The 17,970-nt window shown below is 39.6% G+C and overlaps 5 protein-coding genes across 7 annotated transcripts; 2 read left to right on the forward strand and 3 right to left on the reverse strand.

Annotated features, from left to right (window-relative positions):
- The first annotated feature begins 13 nt into the window (after positions 1–13).
- On the forward strand, positions 14–1,118 carry LOC124349340 (rRNA-processing protein FCF1 homolog). The gene is made up of 6 exons (XM_046799828.1): positions 14–134; positions 211–278; positions 344–415; positions 480–628; positions 699–859; positions 930–1,118. Exons 1-6 carry the CDS (start codon positions 132–134, stop codon positions 1,068–1,070), a joined length of 594 nt encoding a protein of 197 aa, XP_046655784.1. The 5' UTR covers positions 14–131; the 3' UTR covers positions 1,071–1,118.
- A 4-nt stretch (positions 1,119–1,122) lies between these two features.
- LOC124348198 (NF-kappa-B inhibitor cactus-like) lies at positions 1,123–5,051 on the reverse strand. The gene is made up of 7 exons (XM_046798509.1): positions 4,869–5,051; positions 4,263–4,662; positions 4,088–4,193; positions 3,758–4,010; positions 1,776–1,864; positions 1,409–1,696; positions 1,123–1,341 (listed from the first exon to the last, which is right to left on the reverse strand). The coding sequence occupies exons 2-7, from the start codon at positions 4,658–4,660 to the stop codon at positions 1,300–1,302; spliced, it is 1,176 nt and encodes a 391-aa protein (XP_046654465.1). The 5' UTR covers positions 4,661–4,662; positions 4,869–5,051; the 3' UTR covers positions 1,123–1,299.
- Positions 5,052–9,497: 4,446 nt separating this feature from the next.
- LOC124344381 (gamma-tubulin complex component 6-like) lies at positions 9,498–13,596 on the reverse strand. The gene is made up of 5 exons (XM_046797926.1): positions 13,478–13,596; positions 11,939–13,414; positions 11,618–11,873; positions 9,747–11,550; positions 9,498–9,668 (listed from the first exon to the last, which is right to left on the reverse strand). Exons 1-5 carry the CDS (start codon positions 13,495–13,497, stop codon positions 9,580–9,582), a joined length of 3,645 nt encoding a protein of 1,214 aa, XP_046653882.1. The 5' UTR covers positions 13,498–13,596; the 3' UTR covers positions 9,498–9,579.
- Positions 13,597–13,650: 54 nt separating this feature from the next.
- On the forward strand, positions 13,651–14,327 carry LOC124349871 (28S ribosomal protein S36, mitochondrial-like). 2 transcript variants are annotated; one of them, XM_046800793.1, is made up of 4 exons: positions 13,651–13,790; positions 13,857–13,917; positions 13,989–14,143; positions 14,206–14,327. In XM_046800793.1, the coding sequence occupies exons 1-4, from the start codon at positions 13,743–13,745 to the stop codon at positions 14,221–14,223; spliced, it is 282 nt and encodes a 93-aa protein (XP_046656749.1). In that variant the 5' UTR covers positions 13,651–13,742; the 3' UTR covers positions 14,224–14,327. The 2 variants fall into 2 exon arrangements, with proteins under 2 accessions (XP_046656749.1, XP_046656757.1); XM_046800801.1 differs by having other exon boundaries at positions 13,857–13,908.
- LOC124348741 (enoyl-CoA delta isomerase 1, mitochondrial-like) lies at positions 14,239–16,190 on the reverse strand. 2 transcript variants are annotated; one of them, XM_046799022.1, is made up of 10 exons: positions 16,023–16,190; positions 15,800–15,936; positions 15,585–15,716; positions 15,393–15,517; positions 15,177–15,323; positions 14,905–15,023; positions 14,809–14,837; positions 14,720–14,734; positions 14,514–14,651; positions 14,239–14,446 (listed from the first exon to the last, which is right to left on the reverse strand). In XM_046799022.1, exons 3-10 carry the CDS (start codon positions 15,697–15,699, stop codon positions 14,283–14,285), a joined length of 852 nt encoding a protein of 283 aa, XP_046654978.1. In that variant the 5' UTR covers positions 15,700–15,716; positions 15,800–15,936; positions 16,023–16,190; the 3' UTR covers positions 14,239–14,282. The 2 variants fall into 2 exon arrangements, with proteins under 2 accessions (XP_046654978.1, XP_046654971.1); XM_046799015.1 differs by lacking the exons at positions 15,800–15,936; positions 16,023–16,190 and having other exon boundaries at positions 15,585–15,793.
- Between the last annotated feature and the right edge of the window lie 1,780 nt (positions 16,191–17,970).

Here is a 17,970-nt window from a genome sequence, read left to right on the forward strand (position 1 = left end):
GGCAACTATGTTTCATTTCAGTCGACGTTAAACAGCCAACACGTGTAAATGTCACTTGTCTGAAAATTTTGTATTAATCATTTAATTACGGAAGAATACAGAAAAACAGAAGTTATAACACATTTTTCATCATGGTAAGTGTGTTTTTATTTATGAAAATTATACTTCACCAATTTTTCGGTCAAAATTACTTCAATTCTTTTGTATTAGCCAAAAGACAAGCGCACCAAAAAGTTTGCAACAATGAAGCGAATGATATCTGCTAACGATCCTAGAATGTAAGTCCATAGTTTATTTTACCTTTTATTTTGTTTTGAATTAAAACAAGCTTTAAAAATCATAGAAAAGAAAAGAACAAGATTGTAAAACCAAAAGAGAAGAAAATTGATCCACATGAACTGAATGTCCATCAAGTGTAAGTAGTTGGTTTCAAGAAGACCCTTAATACTTAATCTTACAAAATTATTTTTTTATTACAGCACTCAAGCTTCGTCAGCACTGTTTTTTCAATACAATACACAACTCGGTCCACCATACCACATTTTAATGGACACCAATTTCATCAACTTTTCGGTTAAAAACAAAATGGACATTGTGCAGTCTCTAATGGATTGTCTTTACGCAAAGTGTGAGTTAATGTGAATAAACAATATTTTAAGTATTTGAACTATTTTATGATACTTTCATCAATGTAACAGGTATACCTTACATCACTGACTGTGTCATGGCTGAACTTGAGAAGCTTGGACCCAAATACCGTATTGCTCTCAAGATCATTAAAGATCCAAGATTTGAAAGACTTACCTGCACCCATAAAGGCACCTATGCTGATGACTGCATTGTGCAAAGAGTAACTCAGGTACTTATTTTACATATTCATCTTTGTTTATTACATGAAATAGTAATTTTTTTACGTTTGTCCTAACTAGCACAAGTGTTATATCGTCGGTACATGCGATCGTGACTTAAAGCGACGAATTAGAAAAATTCCAGGCGTGCCACTTATGTTCCTTTCTCAGCATCGGTACACAGTAGAGCGCATGCCCGACGCTTACGGGGCTCCAAAGTAAAAATTGAATTGTTTTTGAAATTTGAATAATAATACACCGTGACACGAATTGGTAAAGCCGTTAAAACGTGATAATTTTTATTGATTCTGTACAGTACGCCGTACAGTAATGATGTCACGAAACGACTACAACCCATAATAGTTTCTTTTTCCAGACAAAAAAAAATATTTCATAATTACACAAGTTGTAAAGTGACACATACATTAGTGTAACGATAATAGATGCTATTTTAGGCTACCAAATGAAGGGCTTCACTCGTCAAGGACATATTCTGCAATGGAAAACAAAACCGTTAGCCTTTTGTTCAAACAAGTAGCTTATTAAATGTTGAATTATACTTTGTCAGAACGGGGCCTCCATGATGCGGTCAACGACATTTTGCTGTCAGAAAAATCTTCTTCATCACTCGAGAATTTCTCAAGTGGGCAAGGCCTAATTTGCGCGCCCAAGTCGGCCAATAAAGCAGCTAAAACCGGCTCGGAAACTGAAGCAATTTGATGAGCTGTATAACCAGAGTAGGTTTCGGCTTCGGTTTGTGCGCCACACTGGGACACTAGGAAGTGCAGCATTGCTGGATGCCGGCGTTCAACTGAATAGTGCAGTGCTGTTCGTCCATATTTGCCTTCCTATAATAAATTGAAAAAAATAAAAAAATAATCATAAATTATTTTTTTTCCAAATTGAAATGTGCGAAATATTATTTACCATGGCGTTAACGTTAGCTCCGAAGCAGCAAAGTAATTTAGCTATAGAAACATGTCCGTTCATGGCCGCAAGGTGGAGTGGCATCTGACCTGTTGATACAAAATAGAAAGAAAACACAAATTAAATCAACACGTCGTGTAACAATGAAGTTCGTGATTGACATTTACGTAGCAGAATATTGAAATAAAACATTGAATTCGAACAGAAGCGTCGCTTTCAAATTCAGGTGCTGTTTTTTTTCCTCCTATTTTTCCTTGAGAGAAAGGAGCATGAAATGCACGAGGATATAAATAGCTGATCACGCTTGAACTAGGGGAAATTCCCTTCTCCCCTATGCCCGTCAAAGTCTGCACCGCCTTTCAATTCTTAAGTAATGCCACGAAGGACTCCTAATCCAGGTGGGTCATGGGTATTCCCAACTTCCCTTTCGTGGAGAGTAAACAGAATTTGGTGCAATTCTGGGGATCAAATAAGCCAAAGGTGGTGATATCACATGTCTAGAATGCATTCTGGCCTATCCGAAGGACATGAAAAGTGAGGGCACGTATGTAGCGCAAACAAAGTCAAATTCGTCATCAGTCAGTTTCATCACGACTGAACTTTCAAATTACATCACTTTATGAGACTTGAGAGTAAATAAAGCCAGTCAACGAACTTGAATAACAAACTAGAAAACCAGCGCGGCGCAAACATGTGATTGTAGGTTTACCTTCACAGGTGATACGCTGATATGACCGTTGGTTTTTCCTTATCGGAGATTATCATTTTTGAGCTCGGTTAACTGTATGGCGCTCACGGATGTTTGCAGCATATTTTCTTTCTAATCTCCCCAGATTTTTAATTTCATAACAACGAAAAGGTATTAAAAAATACCCGACCAACATGACAGCTGTGAATTTCGAAGCGTACGTGACGCTTCCCTGCGGCAGCTGGAAAAAGAATGCAGCCATTCGAAAGAGAAACGAAAAATGCTGGGGAAAACCAACCAAGGTTTACCAGTACATCGGTACCAACCAGTTCAGCCAACGCTCCGGGAGAAAATTTGGGAAATCCCAAGTATGGAAACGAGGAAGGTGGTGGGTGGGTGGCTGAAAGAAGGAGGCGGGTGGGTTTTTACACTAAACGTGACCGTATCGACAGTAACACGAAAAAACCAGGTCGCAAGGGGGTTCTGTTTTGTTTCTTTTTTGAACTTGACGAGTCCCTGCGCATTTGGGGCCTCACCCCGTCACGTAATCAACTGAGAGTTGGAAAACCCCAAGTCATTCTGCGCACGTCACGTGACCTCGATACTTCAACTTCCCTTTTCCTCAACTTAAAACTAGATTCATCACTTTTGTGTGACAAATTATTTCCTGCCGTTTTTTTTGTGGATGCTGAAAGATTCAAATTATTATTCGGCATTTAAACCAGCGGGGGGTCATTTCAGCGACTGAAAGGTAACACTACAATGAAAGTGGATACAATGCGTATAGAGAAAGATGTGATTATCGCGTGATGAAAATCTGCTCGAGGCCATTAAAAAAAATTACTCTGGGTATTTCCAGACTTTATCTGAATGCAATAGGAAAACAGAAGTTGAATAAGAGACTCACACCTCATCACCCACCCACCCTTCGCGTATTCTGATCCATGTAGAAATCGGGAAATTCCAAAATACTCTCATCACATGCGCACTCACGCAACGGCAAGATAACAAACACGACTTTTTTCCAACCTGTGGCGTTCTTCTCCATAGGAAAGGGAATATGGGAAAATCCCACTCATCAAGGGGGTCTGAGCCTGCCAAAATTCAAGTGGTACCAAAGTGAACAGAGGAGGTCGAATCAAATTTCTCAAGGACAATCTGATGGTGCCAAAGGAGGAAATTGTCGCTACCATACAAGAACCAACCCCCGAAGCTACTGCCTTCTCCCCCCCCCCCCCAATTCCTTAGAAATCCTTGTTCTTTTCTGCAAACAAAAATTACGTATGCAACTTACCATCGTAATTTTTCTGTTCCAAGTCCTGTGGCAGAGGTTGTGGTACAATGTGCAACGGTAACAAAGCGGATTGGCGTTCTTCGTGACTGACGGGTAGGAGCAAGGCGTGGGCACAATCAACATGCCCATCACGACAGGCCAAATGTAGTGGTGTATTGCCTAAACGATCTCGCAGCAGGACCGATGCGCCCCCGACCACCAGCCGGCGAACCAAAGGCGCCTGATTCGTTAAAACTGCCAAATGAAGTGGCGTCTGTGATAATAAAAGTTACAAGATGTATAAAAGTCACGTCATTTTGCAGGTTTTTTTTTTTTTTTTAAACTACACACCTGCAAATATTTGTTGGGGATTTCTAGCAGACGAGGGTCGGGTAGAATCCTAACCAGGCTGAAAACCACTTCGATAAACCCCTGGAGCACGGCCAAATGCAACGGTCTACAGAAATAAATATTATTATCTTACTATTTGGTGTTGGTCAGTATTGCTTGCACAATTTGGACTTACGTATCTCCATCCTCATCCTGTCTAAGTAGGTCACGCAGGGTTATCCTTCTTGGAAGTTCTTTCTGGGGTTTTACCGGACTGCTCAAATTATTTATTTTCCCAGATTTGTAATCCAAGCTGATCTCGTTGACACTGAACTGTGCAGCACTTTTGAGCTTCATGCTGTCTTGTTCGTCTGAAAGATTTATGGAGCTGGAGGTTATCACAGCAGAATCCTCATTGATGTTGACTCCAGATAGAAAGCCAGAATCAGAATTTAGCTTTCCAGAGTAGTTATTTTCACAAAATTTGGTGGATTCTTCAAATGTTGTTTGATGGGGGAATGATACCCTGCGGTGGCACTGAGCTCCGTCAGCAACCACTTCATCAGCTATCATGAAATCTTCTGAATGCCACATACCTGACATGAAAAAAAGAGAAGAGAAAAAAAAGACGATTAGATCAACTACTGAAAAATGCTAAACCAAATAGTCTTCCATTTTAAGTGAACTAATAACGCCAGTAAGCGTTGGTAACAAAGTGAAAACTTTCTCGCGTTGAGGTCCCGTAATGTATACCGTTGCCCAAACATGACTAAAAATTCACTTTGAAGCACACTCAATTTACCTTTCAATTGCTCACGATCCTCTGATCTTGCCTAGCAAAGAATTGATTTCGATCTGTTGGGGACCGATGCTATTTTTAGGATTTGTGTAGTAGATGGATGAGACGAGTTGGAAACACGACGCACTAGTCCTCTTTCTCTCACAACAGCCAAGTTGATTGTGTCTATTGGCATCCGTCTGCTGTAGCTCTTTATGTGGCGCCCTCTCTCTCTCTAGCTGCGCCCAGCAGGAGGAGGCTATCCGGCCTTGGGAGAGTTGGGGCCGGCCAGCTGATACGACGAAAGGGCAGGACTTGGGATTTTGGTATTTCCCCGATTCAATGGCCCCCCCACTATATACACCTTTTGTTTCTTTATGCGTTACGGTTATCTTCTGGACGTTTTGTTTCCCCGGTGCTGTGTGCTAGCTGTTGATTATTACACAGCACAATCTAGTAGTAGTACTTGGACACCTTTTTTGTTCGATTTAAAATCGATCGTCGTTTTATTCCGACAGTTCAAGGATCATCACGTATTCAGGCACACACCGAGCAAAGGTGGAAATTTCATCAATTGCTAAAAAGACAAAGAAAACAGATTGTTGTTGTTATGAGCAGCAAAGTGCTCGTCATCAATTGTTTCCAATTTCAATGGGGGAGCTCCAAATCGTCTTTCTTCTTCGCAGGTTTCGATTGCGCTAGCTGCCCGCATCACACGTAATACTCTGTGTGTCTACGGAGGAAGTACTGAAATAGTAGGTCGTTCAGGATCCCTTTTTTCTCGGTAGAGGCTGAAGAAATATCCCGCATAGCATATAGGCGACACCATATATGGCCTGCGTGCTACTCACCAAGGAATTCTGGCTGATTCTGGCACATTTCATAATAACCCACCCGAAGGTCCACGTTATTTCCGTTGGGTCTTTCCTCTTTTTCTTTCTCTTTCTTTCTCTTGTAACAACAGACCTTGACAGACGAGTCAACGTGGTTTTTCCTGTGTTGAGTTCACCCGTAATCAGTCGGCAGTCGGTGTAATGAGGCTGATCGCGGCAATATCTGACGGACTTTTGACCTTCTGAAAAATCGGGGACAATTAGAAAGGCACCGATATGTTTCGATTACTTTGTTATCTGTTGGGAAAATATGAAATGTAGTTGGACTGTGCATTGAACTGGAGGGTTGCATGTTTCCCCCTGACTAATGGTTTTTCCGTCGCCCGATGATAGAGACAAAACGGAAGTTGCTTTATCTATACTAACCTTAATATACTATATTGCTAGAGCTGTTGCGTCAAGTATTAGATATATACTTACATGGGGATTCACGTTGGTGTCACACGTATGCGTGAATTCCATCTGATGAGGCGATTTCCGGAGCAAAAAAACTTTTTTTAGGGGAAAAAAATGTTTTTCGGTTTGGGAAAATATGTTCTCCTTCAAAAGGTGAAGGTTTCGTGAGTTCAATACACTCTGACAGGATGGCAGTGGGTTTTTCCTAACGAAATTGGTCTGGTCTCTTGTTCTTATATCTGGTCTTGTTTGCCAAAGATAATTTTTCAAAAGTATTATCTAGGTTAAATAGATGAATCGGTTGAAACCTGTTAATTTTCCAGACATTTCTAGACATATCCAGTTTATTATCGCCGATCAAACATGAGAAATAACAAACAATCAAGCTTTTTTGTGTCCGGGACTGTGCAATTGACATTCGTCTAGATGGATTGAACGTTATCATTGATTTCTATCTTAGTTGTGCTAGTTGGTTTCACAGTCCAACGATCACATTAAAATAAACCCACCGATTTTCGAAAAATTCCTATTTTATTTATTGCTGACAGTCGAGTGAAAGCTGCTTTTTGTTCTTATGTTAATTATAACTGATGTGGTCGCTGATGCGCTATACAGTACTTTGCTCTTTAGCCACAGGCGAGCGAGCTCTCTCAGAAAAATGTTGGAAGCTCAACCGTAATGACAGCGACTGTTGGGAGTTTTCGAGTCACTCTTTTGTTGCACTGATGAAACAAAAAATCCCCAACTATTGTGCCATCGACCTCTATTACGAATACGTTATTTTCACAATCAAGTATCAACCAGCAGCCCCTTCTGCTGCCTTTAGCAATTCAAAAGTCCGGCTATTCTCCGGGGCAAAATCATTTCACGATTCTCTTCAGACATTTATTTTAAAAAATAGCTCACTCTAATTAATTTTGGAGAACATAACATTTGAAAACGCAATTTGGAATCGCAACGAAAAACTGAAGCATTTGATACTGTCCTTATTTTTCCGTGGTCACGTGTAAAAAGCTTAAAAAAAATTGGTCACGGATTATGTGATGTTTGCTAGATACTAATTGGCTTTGAAAAATCGTGCACTGAATTTTTTTTTTCGCTAATGAATCATTTATGAAGGAGAAGACAGCCGGCTTTAATTGAAAAGTTGGGGATTCCCTATCACGAAATATAAAGAAGAAAAGAAGCAACTACCGCTACTATGGCAACCAGTTTACATCGGTCTTCCAAGACATTCCTCCGGCGCTATAAGTTAATGAAAACCGAACAAAACAAGAATGCCAGCCCAAAGAGAACGGCACAAATAATACAAATGAGTGGAGGGGGGAAAAAGGAAAATAACTCTATTTTGCACCTCGGTAAAATAAAGTTTTCTTTGTTTTTTATTTGTTTTTTTTTTTTACTCCGGGAATTTCCAGTTCCCCTCGGTTTTCAACCAAGGATGTGAAGCGTGAACAAGTAGGAACTCGATGCGACTCTATCAAGCCATTACCCGAATTCGTCGACTATCCGCCTCCTTTTCACCACAATCGATGCCAGGAAAAGACACGCCAAGGTTGATTCGATTTAAATGCATTAAATCCGCGCGGAAGACGTCACCCAATGCTAATTTCAATATACTAAGCTAAGCCAAGGGGGAAGGATGATTTCAATCTGTAGAATGGATTGGCCGTTTAAGTAGTTGGCCGGCTGTGCTTCAGGCAAGTGCTAATAAAGACGAACATGATGAGGAAGGCATTAAAAAAGAATGAAAGAAAAAGGAGACATCCGTCTTGTGAGAGGTTGAGAGGTGGAATCCGCTTATCCAAGGTTGTTACTATCGCGGCGAGGAAAAACCGGCTGTGCCATAGTTGGTACGATCAACACCCCGTGTAGACTGTTGATATAATACAATACATATTTGCTCATCGCACCAAAATAGCCGAGCGTTCCTTTCTCCTAACCGGAGTTTGCACGCGAGTGTGGGTTCGATGCGGACATCGGGATAAAAGCAACTCAATTACAAACGATCCCGCTCTATATGGCTAAATGGTCGCTTAACTATCAAACGTTCGCTGGTTAAAATAACCGGATAAGTCGAAAGAAATGAGGTTCGAAAGTGAAAACAATTTGAATGCTGGAAGGAGAAGGTGGATCAAATGATTCGAAACAAGTTATGATGTTTCAAATTCAAGATAAACCGGTCGATGACATCAGTTGTAATCAAAAAATTTCAATGTCAACAATTTGGCGACATTCAAGGGGAATATCTTTTATGGAAAAAACTTTCTTTGTTGGTTTGTTGCCTATCAGGGAATGAAAAAAAAAACCCTGGCTGTTGTTTGCATGTTTATCGCCCAGGGGTAAAAACATTTACGACATAGCGATCCTTGTATGACAGCGCCACGACAGACTCACGGACGTAACGTACGCAATAATTTTGTTTGACATTTCTTACTTTTATTAGTACAGTTATTTTTCAATTAAAATTGCTAATTTTACTAAAGTTAAATTGGAATTTAAACCATGACAATTTCGTCTTTAACCGCGTCTAAAATGATTTTTTTTTTTAATAACTGCGCTACTTTTCTAAGCTAGACCTTTTGAGAGAGAGATTTTTCAATGGTAAATATAGATTCGGTCTAGTTTCACGGCGTACGGGGGGAAAAACCCTTTGTCATCACGTGTAAAACCTTTTGTCCGCTACGTGAAAAAACTTTCCTTCTCTTAAACGAGGTATTTTTAGCAAGAGGAAACACATCCAATAGACCCTTTTTTTTCTTCTCGCCAAAGGGTATCATAATTCAACAAGGCACCAATCCCTATTGACCGTAGTGTTCCAAAGACTGAACGTAGAGTACCGCTGATTGGCTGCAGGGCCATCACCATCATCGCCATGGAAACACAACATCATCACATGTGTGTACACGTGCTATTTACACTACCAATAAAGAAAAGCTCCCTGCTAAATTTATTAAATTTAATATTAAAAGTTCCATTTTTTTCTCACTGTAAAAACGGGGAATTCCGGCTCTAAAAAATGGAAACGGTAATTTTTTTAAAAATCGGAACTTGGGGGTATTGGACAAATATTTACTTTTTCTAGTGTTTCTTTTTCCCCTGGAAATGTCACCTTGTCCTGGGTGCTAAGGATAGTACCAAATAGACATATTTCAAAATGGTTGTCAACATTTGTCTAAATATCTGCCGCCCCCCCCATTCGGCTAACCGGCCCGGAAACCAAATTCCACAAATTCTCCGTTCTTTCAATAGTTACAATCTTTTGTAAAATAGCTAAAATAACATCCTGAGCATGACAAAGAAAAAAATACGTAATAAAATGAATTAGGGAAAGCCCCTTAAGGTAGAGGAAAAATGTGGAATATCAACGTGAAACTTTTATTTACCTTCATCATCCGTCATGTACAATCTGAACAATCAATGGGGAAAGCCATTGGAGCGGCCATCTAGTTACTGTAATATTCATTGAAGTTGAGTTTTACCAAAAGTTCGTTGAAATGAGACTGATGGCTTCGATCATTCACCTTTTCGAGAACTAAAATAAATGATTGTAAAAGACAAAAATTAATAATCATTTCGAGCTATTTAATTTTTAGATGTTTAAAATACATACTTAGCCTGATAAATTTGGCGTATTCTTTGGCTTTGGCGCTGACCGAGTTGATTTGCGATTGAAGGGCATCTGAATAGGTATAATTGGCGGCCAGGAGTAGACCGCGGAATTTGAGTGCCAAGTTGAGCGCATCACGAATGATTTTCAAAAGGGAAGCACTTTTCGGCGTGAGTAGTAAACGGGATTTGGCTCGATGGATGTAATTGGAATGTAATTCGTATAAATCATCGAGTGAACGAGCACCGTATTTCTTCAATTCGGCCAGAAATTCGCTCCAGGCCAGAGTCAACAGCTGGCTCATGACGTAGTTTTGTAACGTCTGAACGAAATGATAAATCGAATGACGCGCGATGTGAACGGCGTGCCAACGTCTCGGGAGGTCTCTCATTAAATTGACATGGACGTCTTCAAGCGCCCAAGCGGCCAATCGCAATTGTAGGACGAAAGAGAATATTTGACTGTAATCGTCCATAACTTCTTCGGTCAGAATGAGATTGAGCGGCCAGCGGACTCTATATCGCAGAGTAAAACATTCCAAAGCCTCCAGTTGCGAATTGGAAACAGACCCCGTTGCTTCCTTGGTGTAGAAGCTCAAGCGGGACGCGTAGTACTCGTTGGCTTGGACGGAATTGAGAGCGCTTTGCAGGATAAAGTTCATTGACGGAACGTTGATCAACTGTTGGATTCGAGTAATTTGCCCCAATCTGCGTCCAATGTTGCTCACGAGACTGTGGCTAAAGGCGCCATTGTCCAGGAACAAATATTGGCGCAATGCTTCAAGATGTTGCATAAAGCGATGGTCGGGACCTGTCAGCAGAGTCATGAGAGAGCGGTTGACCATTTGACACTGGGTTCTGATGGGCAAGAGTAAACTCCGCTGGACAAAGAAAGAAAGTGACAAGTCACGGATTTCCTCCTCACAAGGTTCGGCATCTTGTAGCCAGTCACGCTTCTCCTGAACGATCAACATGGTTGGCTCGGGTTCGGCATCGAAATTAAATTGGAAAGGGTAAGAAACTGAAGCAGGATTACTCCAGTCTTTCGGGACATACGGGCTGATGACGACACGACACGACTCTTCGGGAGTGGATTCTCCATTGTTCTCTTTAGTGTAACGTGGATCCACTCCAAATTCTTCCCACAAGACTTTGGTTTTGATCTCTTCTCGTGTCAGAATTTTCTTTTTCGACTGAGTCGGCTTTACCTTTTTTGAAGGTGCAATCGTAGTTGAAGATGTTGCAGGGATTGGAGCTGAAGTGATGGCCGATTTTTCAACAGTCACAATGTCAGGTTGAATTTGAGAAACAATATTGTTTTCTTCATCCATTCCTCTTATTGGATCATTGGCATTCAACTCATCTTCAAAAGGCCCATCGGTTGAATCCTTGTCATCGAGCAAGTTGGCGTATTTGATGAGTAATCTTCGTTTTTCATCAGCTTCGCATTTGTCGATGGAATCGTGGTATCGTTGAATATCTTCATCGAGGAGCCTCTCTTGATTCGCTTTTTTGGTTTCCTCTGCCCGTTTGAGATCCAGCTGCTCGTCCAACTCGGCCTTGGCCAAGGCAAGACGGGCATTGCGCTTCACGGCACGGTCCAACTGTTTGGCTGCCTTTTCGGCTACAAGTTCGGCCAATTTGGCATCGCGAATCTTGCGAGCCTGTTGGCCCAAATCTTTTATGGGACGTACGAAGTCAACGACAGCCGGAAACTTTAGTGCGTACGCTGCACATTCGACTCGAATATCGTTCAATTCGGATAGGCTGAGCCCGATTCGCAACGACGGCTCCCTGTGTTCGAGTTCCTGCTCAGCACACAATTGATTTTTTTTTTAAACAGCAGTCATTTTTTTATTAGAAACGATTGCTTACTTTTGCTTGGCACAGCTGTAAAAGATGGACCGTTTTGCCACAAAGATAAACGTCGTTCAGGAGACCAGTGATTGCGTCATCCTCTGCAGTCGAATTGATGAAAGGTCCCGCCCCGGGACGATTAATGGGCTGAAAAGCAAAGCCATTGATCCAATAGTTTCTATCGCGTTTTTCCAGTTGAACGTTGTCAGGACGGATGAAAAATTCATTATGCGGATCGCTGCAGCGCCCGCGGTATATCCAATGCTCCACGTACCTAGACGAGTTGAAAGAAAACATTTAATAATAAACCTCCTATTGAATCAAAGTGTTGGTAATTACGAAAGCAGTGGTCCAACACAAGCAGCAAAATAGGCCGTCAAGAGGTTTCGTTCTTGTTCATTAACTGTTACGGTAGAGAGATCAACCAGGTGTTGTAGGAAGGCGACTCCACGTCCGTTGCCATCTTCCCAGCCAGGCCAATGCCAAAGTCGATCCATTAATTGAAGGGAAGACGAAAGTGTTTTCAGCTGTTGAACGACAGCTATTAGCGACGGGGACTTGATCACCTCCTCCACCATTTCCTGGTAGTATTGTAAGCTGGTGAGCAGTTGGTCGCCGAGTGTATTGCGTACAGGGCCGAATTCGGGGTTCCAAACTACACTTTTCAGACGTCGAACCAGTCGGCCGCATTGTAGCAGAGGTCGTGCGAGATCAAATAAACAATCGGAGCTAATGCCGTCGATAAAAGGATAGCCGTTGAATTGAAATTCGTCGTCAACGCAGGAAAATACTCGCGACTCGATTCCCAACATCAAGTAAAGTATGTTTTTTCGGAATTCTGATTCATCCATCAGAAAAGAGTCTCGTGTTGGTAACGTTTCGTCGACCAAACTCAAGTTTTTGTCAAAGTGATGGCAGAGTACTTGCATGACTTGCAACGGAGCGTGAGTTAAGTAAGGTAATTCTTTGACTGGGTATGCTTGATTGGATAATTTTGCTTCCCAGGTTCGAGGAATGCTAGACGAGTCACAAAGATCTTCTAAATTTTCCCAATAATTGGAAACTCCATTGGGCGGAAACGGTATGGGATTAGAAGTTGGTGATTCATATCCTTCATCAGGGACGACTGGTTTATAATCAGATTTGCTGGTATTCATCCGGAGAGTCAGCTTGCTGCATTTGGAAATTCCAAGGTAATTCAGATTTTTTGGTGGGTTTTCCAAGGCACCAAACAGGTTCCTGTGAACAACATCAAGCTCATCCAACTGACGAGTGGATTCAAGTTTCGCTATGACAGTTGTGGTATAAAGCTCTCCAATGTGAAAATTTAAGGGTGAAACATCAAACAAATTTTGTTGAATTACTGGATAGGGTACACACTGCTTCTTCATATCATCAGGTTGGATTTTGGCATTTTGCCTCTGGAAACTTTCAATGCTTCTCAAAGTAGGTACATCTTCATTATTGACAGGCTTGATGTACGACAGGAATTTCAGCACTGGTAAAATACTGTGCAATTTTCCAGCTGCAACTTTCTCGAGATCACATATGGTATTTTCAACAGCATTTCCTTCTGAACAAGGAATTACTGTTCTCAACTTAAAAATCCAAGCTGACAATTGAAATTCATCTGGTAGTGTTTCTTCTTCACTGGCGTGAGCTGTGAACAACGTACTGAATCCATCACGCTTCACACGTTTTTTTTCGTTCGCTTCATGCTCAATTTCAGGGACGATGCAGCGGGAATAGGTTTGTGTTTGCCCACTGGTCTTTGGTTTTGACACCAAAGTGAAAAACTTACACAAACTACCATACCTATTAATGAAAATACAAAATTAGACAACGAATAACACCTACATTGATTCACATAATACTTACAAACTATTTTCTATATCCATTTTCAAAATATTTTACACCATTTTTTAACTGACATTTACCGCCATTTTGGGGTGATTGTTTTTTTTTGTCTGCTAGTTTAAGAAGGGTCTACGCTGCCAAGTTTCGAAATTTCGAACTCGTAATTCGTTAAACAAATATACAAAAAACTGGCAACAAGCAGAGCAGCAGACAGCGAGTTAGCAGACGGCTACAAGTTTTCTTGTCTACAAGAAAATAGAAACAGATTAGATTTCACTTTTTATTTATGTCAATAGCAACAACGAAAATGGCCAGCGCCACCAGAACTTGGGCAGTAAGTACTGATAATAAGAAAATATTTAATTTCAATAGGGATCAAGATGTATCTTCAATATTTTAGATGGTTAATAAACATATCCCTATGATTAAATTTCGGAAAACATCTGCTGGAGGTATGCACGGTTAGTTTTCTTTAAGGATTCACCTCATATATTTCATAAAACTATTCAATTGTCCATTTCCTTTATTACAGGATCAACTGTGCAAGCTGTTGACAATGTCCAAGCTGTGACATTGGCCAAGACTGCCAGTAACAAACCTGCTGCTTCAATCATTATTGAAGATTGGCAGCTATCTGGAAAGTATAAGAGAAGGCCAATTTCTCAGGAGGAAATAGACTTCATCAATGTAAATTTCTTTCATTATATGTATAGTACTATTTCTGTAACAAGATCTTTATGTTTTAACAGAGAGGAGGTCCCCAGTGATTTATTTACAAGGCATTAGTTTCTATTGTTGTATTTTAGAGTATTGAATAAACTTTGTGCTAATTCTTCTTTGCCAGATTCTGCAAATACAATCCTAAACCCTTTTGAACTGCATCAGTTTTAGCAAAATTTACAAATTGGTTCAAGTCTGCTTCACGGGTCTCTGAAAGATCTTTAATTGCTGCTTCTCTGATCCTCATCTTGGACAAATAGCGAGCCATACCTATTTCCCAAAATCTTCAACTGTAGAAAACATCTGAATAGACTGTTATAAATTTCATTTAATGTACCTGGAATCTGGAGGAATTCTTTCAATTCTGCTTCGGCAACAGCAGTGGCAGTTTCCATATCGGGAACTAATTTGTCAACCAAACCTATTTTAAGCGCTTCCTCGGGACTAAATAGACTTCCCAATTGAAGCGCACGTTCTAGTAAATTAAAAAAAAATGTTTAAACATAGTGTTTGTAATGAAAAAAAATATATATAAATTCTTACCGGATTGTCGCACACCTGCCAAGGGGAGAAAATAAATTTAATTGTGAAAATAAAAAAGTAAAATAATAAGTATTAAAGTAACTGTTTACCAATGGTATTTACAAATGTATCCTTGAACCTAAATCAACATAAGATTATTATTTCCCGCTTCATCTAGTATTTTGAGTATTTTGTCGTTTTATTACCATGATGGCGCAACTATTCCAAGCTTTGTTTCGTTAAGGCCAATTCTAGATTTTCCATTTAACATAATTCTGGAATCACAACACATTGCTAGTAAACATCCACCAGCAGGAGCATGCCCTAATATAGTTATGTAAAGTGCAAATTAATTTCTCAATAATTATGGAAGCACATGCAAATTTTCATCAGCATCAGCCAGTCATCATACCCTGCAAAAAAGTAATTATTAATTATTAATTTGTTTTAGTAGTGGATCTTTTAATGAATTTCTTACATTTATAAGGGCAACAGTTGCCATTTTGGAACCGTACAATTGAAGCCACAAAGTTTGAAGAGAAGACCAAAATTGATTTAATCTGTCATCAGTAGGCTGGTACATTTCACGAATGTCCAGGCCAGCACTGAAAATACCAGGGCAAGCCTATTTTTTTTACAAATACCATTTAGTACAACAATGGTAAGTGTAAATATGATTGGCAACTGGCAATACCGAAGTTAGGATGATTCCTTTACATTTGTTTTTCTCCAATTCAATCAAGGACTGGGACAATGCTTGAATCATTTCAAGGCTCAAGGAATTAACAGGGGGTTTCTGCATTGACACAACAGCATAGCCTGTTCCATGAGAGTTTATAGATTAAATATTTATAACAGTGCTTAAAATAGTGCAGTAAAGACGAACCTTGTTTTTCTTCTAGTTTAACTAAAGATGAAAGTGATGCGGTTGATTGAATTTTGGTTGATTTTCGAAGAAGGGGTAATACTTTATTACGAGCGATGCTTGTAACCGACATCATTTTCGTATGCTATTCGTCTTTTAAAAAATAAATGAATAAAATTACTCAATAAACTGCTCTCAACTCTCAAGGAAAAGTAAACAGATTCGTCTGTACACACCTGGCAGAAAGCCCAAAAAAGTAATCTGTAATTCTGTATTGCGCCGTTCGGAGCAAGGGGTTGCCAAGTGATCCGTGTCGTCCATTTGGTTGCGCCAATTCAAATTCTTATAAATATTTGGCTGTCAAAATATTTATCTGTAAAATATCAAATTAAATCTAAAATATTATCTGTAAATTAACCAATGACTTTTATTGAAAGTATTGTGATTCACACCACTTACCTCGCAATTGCGTATCTATTATAAACTTGCCATTACATTGCAAAGTTACAATATGTAAAATGGGCCTCTTTGCGAATTTGGGTAATGAAATAGTCATTTTAATTCCTAGCCCATTTCCTGGTCCATTTCCTTGCCATTATTTGCACATCAGTATTTCAGTCTTCAGGAAGCTTGGTCAAATTATGGGCCACGTCGAGACTATGGCAAGGAAAACCATTCGGGGAATCTTGTTAATAGATCAGAGAAAGTTTGACTCAGTTCGGTCAGCTAATTCAGCAACGAAAGACCCCGTAATGTACCTGAACACCCGTGTTAAAAGTAGCAAAAGAACCACATAACGTACCTACTAGAATCAATCGGGATATATCTGTCACTAATGTGCACTAATGATAGGGCGGTTTAATTACCAGGGCCTTTGTTCATACTAAGTAACTTTTCACTTCAGTCCGTTGGTTCTGGAAAATTAAAGAGCTCACTGAGCACAAACATTTTTCAATCAAGTAGTTATAAGATATAAATTCGTAAAATAAATATTAAATGAGCGTTACCTCCGTGACTTGTGCAAACCGGTTGGCGGTTGGCGCTGGTTGTGTCCATGTTACTAGGTGGATTATTCATAGTCTAGTACCGGTGGCTTTCCGTCAATGAATGATAACACTGTCGGGACTGAGAGGCATCACGTCGAAAGGCTCACATGTGATTCGATTTATAAAGAAAGCTACAGAAAAGAAAACGCTAACTGCAATATCCAAGACACCAAGAAATAGTTTTCCATCTGTTTTCTGGATACAAGATGATTCTTAGGATTTAGAAATTAATTTTTCACTTTTAATTTGCATTTTACTCACATAATATTGGATGTGGAATTAGGAGAATGAAGTATTTCATTTTTAAAAGGTTTGGAGTCTACGAGTGTCGAACTTGGGAGCTTCGAGTAAATCAGGTAGTGAGTTGGCGACAAATACTTCAAGAAAAGTTTGCTTTAATTGTCCGCATTTCCGACACCGAAGAATCATTGATTAGGTTCTTCGGTTCTAATTGTAGCTGTTTCATTTGCGCCACTGATTATTGCATAACACCTATATTAGATGTAGGCAGATCAACAATGGCAGTAGTATAACACATATAGCCTGAGGGAGCTCAACCAACATAGCTAAGTAGTAGACATGACTCGACAGAAAATACTGATTAATCATTTCATCATCAGTCATTTTCACAAAATAAAATCGTAATATCCGACACATACGAAAATTGAAAAAAGAAGAGAGTGGAAAACAACACGAACAAAAGTCTTAAAAAATATTTGTTTAGATAGCCAACCCCGGAAAACCCAACTCTGTTTGTTTTGTTTCTATTTTATTTTTTTAAGTTTCAGACTATGGTCAGTTCATGTTGCGTAACTGTGCACAGAGTAAAATCTAAAGGAAAAAAAATATGACAAAAAAGAGATTCGGATTATTTTAAGTTATTTAAAAATGTATTGTGATTTATAAAGTGTGAGCCTCAGTAATATTACTCATCATCGAAAGTGCTATCAGCAGACAACTTGGCTTTGGAAATAGCTATTCGACATTTGATACGGTTGTGATAGCGAACATTTTCCTTCTGAATAAATTTGACATTTTGTAGGTAATAAGCGCCAGGTAGATTTCAATCAGAAATGACATCTGTCGCGTTCATAAACAACTTCACAAAATAAAACAAAAAAAAATAAAATAAATTGTGGCGTAACATAATGTCGCAACAAAAATATCTAAACGGCTCAAAATGTCAAATGCTAAGGAATTGCTGGTGCGTATAAAAGTAAAACCCGATTTGAAAGCGAAACCGCCGAGTGAGTGGAGTTAATTTTTAAATATCATAGGGTTATGGCACTGTCGATTTCAAGGATTACGATTTGCCACAATGGAGAGAAGAGAAATTAGCAGTATTGGCATTCTTTACGCAA

Source organism: Daphnia pulicaria, chromosome 1, assembly GCF_021234035.1.
Source record: "Daphnia pulicaria isolate SC F1-1A chromosome 1, SC_F0-13Bv2, whole genome shotgun sequence".
NCBI classification, from domain to species: domain Eukaryota; kingdom Metazoa; phylum Arthropoda; class Branchiopoda; order Diplostraca; family Daphniidae; genus Daphnia; species Daphnia pulicaria.

Excerpts from the sequence above, each read along its gene's own strand:
- LOC124344381 (XM_046797926.1), bottom strand. The coding sequence starts at position 13,497 with ATGGATATAGAAAATAGTTT. Across the intron at positions 13,415-13,477 it reads ATGGATATAGAAAATAGTTT|GTATGGTAGTTTGTGTAAGT; the intron begins GTAAGTATTATG and ends TTTCATTAATAG. Across the intron at positions 11,874-11,938 it reads TGTGTTGGACCACTGCTTTC|GTACGTGGAGCATTGGATAT; the intron begins GTAATTACCAAC and ends CAACTCGTCTAG.
- LOC124348741 (XM_046799022.1), bottom strand. The coding sequence starts at position 15,699 with ATGATGTCGGTTACAAGCATCGCTCGTAATAAAGTATTACCCCTTCTT. Across the intron at positions 15,518-15,584 it reads TAAACTAGAAGAAAAACAAG|GCTATGCTGTTGTGTCAATG; the intron begins GTTCGTCTTTAC and ends CTCATGGAACAG. Across the intron at positions 15,324-15,392 it reads AAGGAATCATCCTAACTTCG|GCTTGCCCTGGTATTTTCAG; the intron begins GTATTGCCAGTT and ends TAAAAAAAATAG.
- LOC124349340 (XM_046799828.1), top strand. Across the intron at positions 416-479 it reads GAACTGAATGTCCATCAAGT|CACTCAAGCTTCGTCAGCAC; the intron begins GTAAGTAGTTGG and ends TTTTTATTACAG. Across the intron at positions 860-929 it reads TTGTGCAAAGAGTAACTCAG|CACAAGTGTTATATCGTCGG; the intron begins GTACTTATTTTA and ends TGTCCTAACTAG.
- LOC124349871 (XM_046800793.1), top strand. The coding sequence starts at position 13,743 with ATGTCAATAGCAACAACGAAAATGGCCAGCGCCACCAGAACTTGGGCA. Across the intron at positions 13,791-13,856 it reads GCGCCACCAGAACTTGGGCA|ATGGTTAATAAACATATCCC; the intron begins GTAAGTACTGAT and ends TCAATATTTTAG. Across the intron at positions 13,918-13,988 it reads ATCTGCTGGAGGTATGCACG|GATCAACTGTGCAAGCTGTT; the intron begins GTTAGTTTTCTT and ends CCTTTATTACAG.
- LOC124348198 (XM_046798509.1), bottom strand. The coding sequence starts at position 4,660 with ATGTGGCATTCAGAAGATTTCATGATAGCTGATGAAGTGGTTGCTGAC. Across the intron at positions 4,011-4,087 it reads TCCCCAACAAATATTTGCAG|ACGCCACTTCATTTGGCAGT; the intron begins GTGTGTAGTTTA and ends TTATTATCACAG. Across the intron at positions 1,342-1,408 it reads GGAGGCCCCGTTCTGACAAA|AATATGTCCTTGACGAGTGA; the intron begins GTATAATTCAAC and ends TTTCCATTGCAG.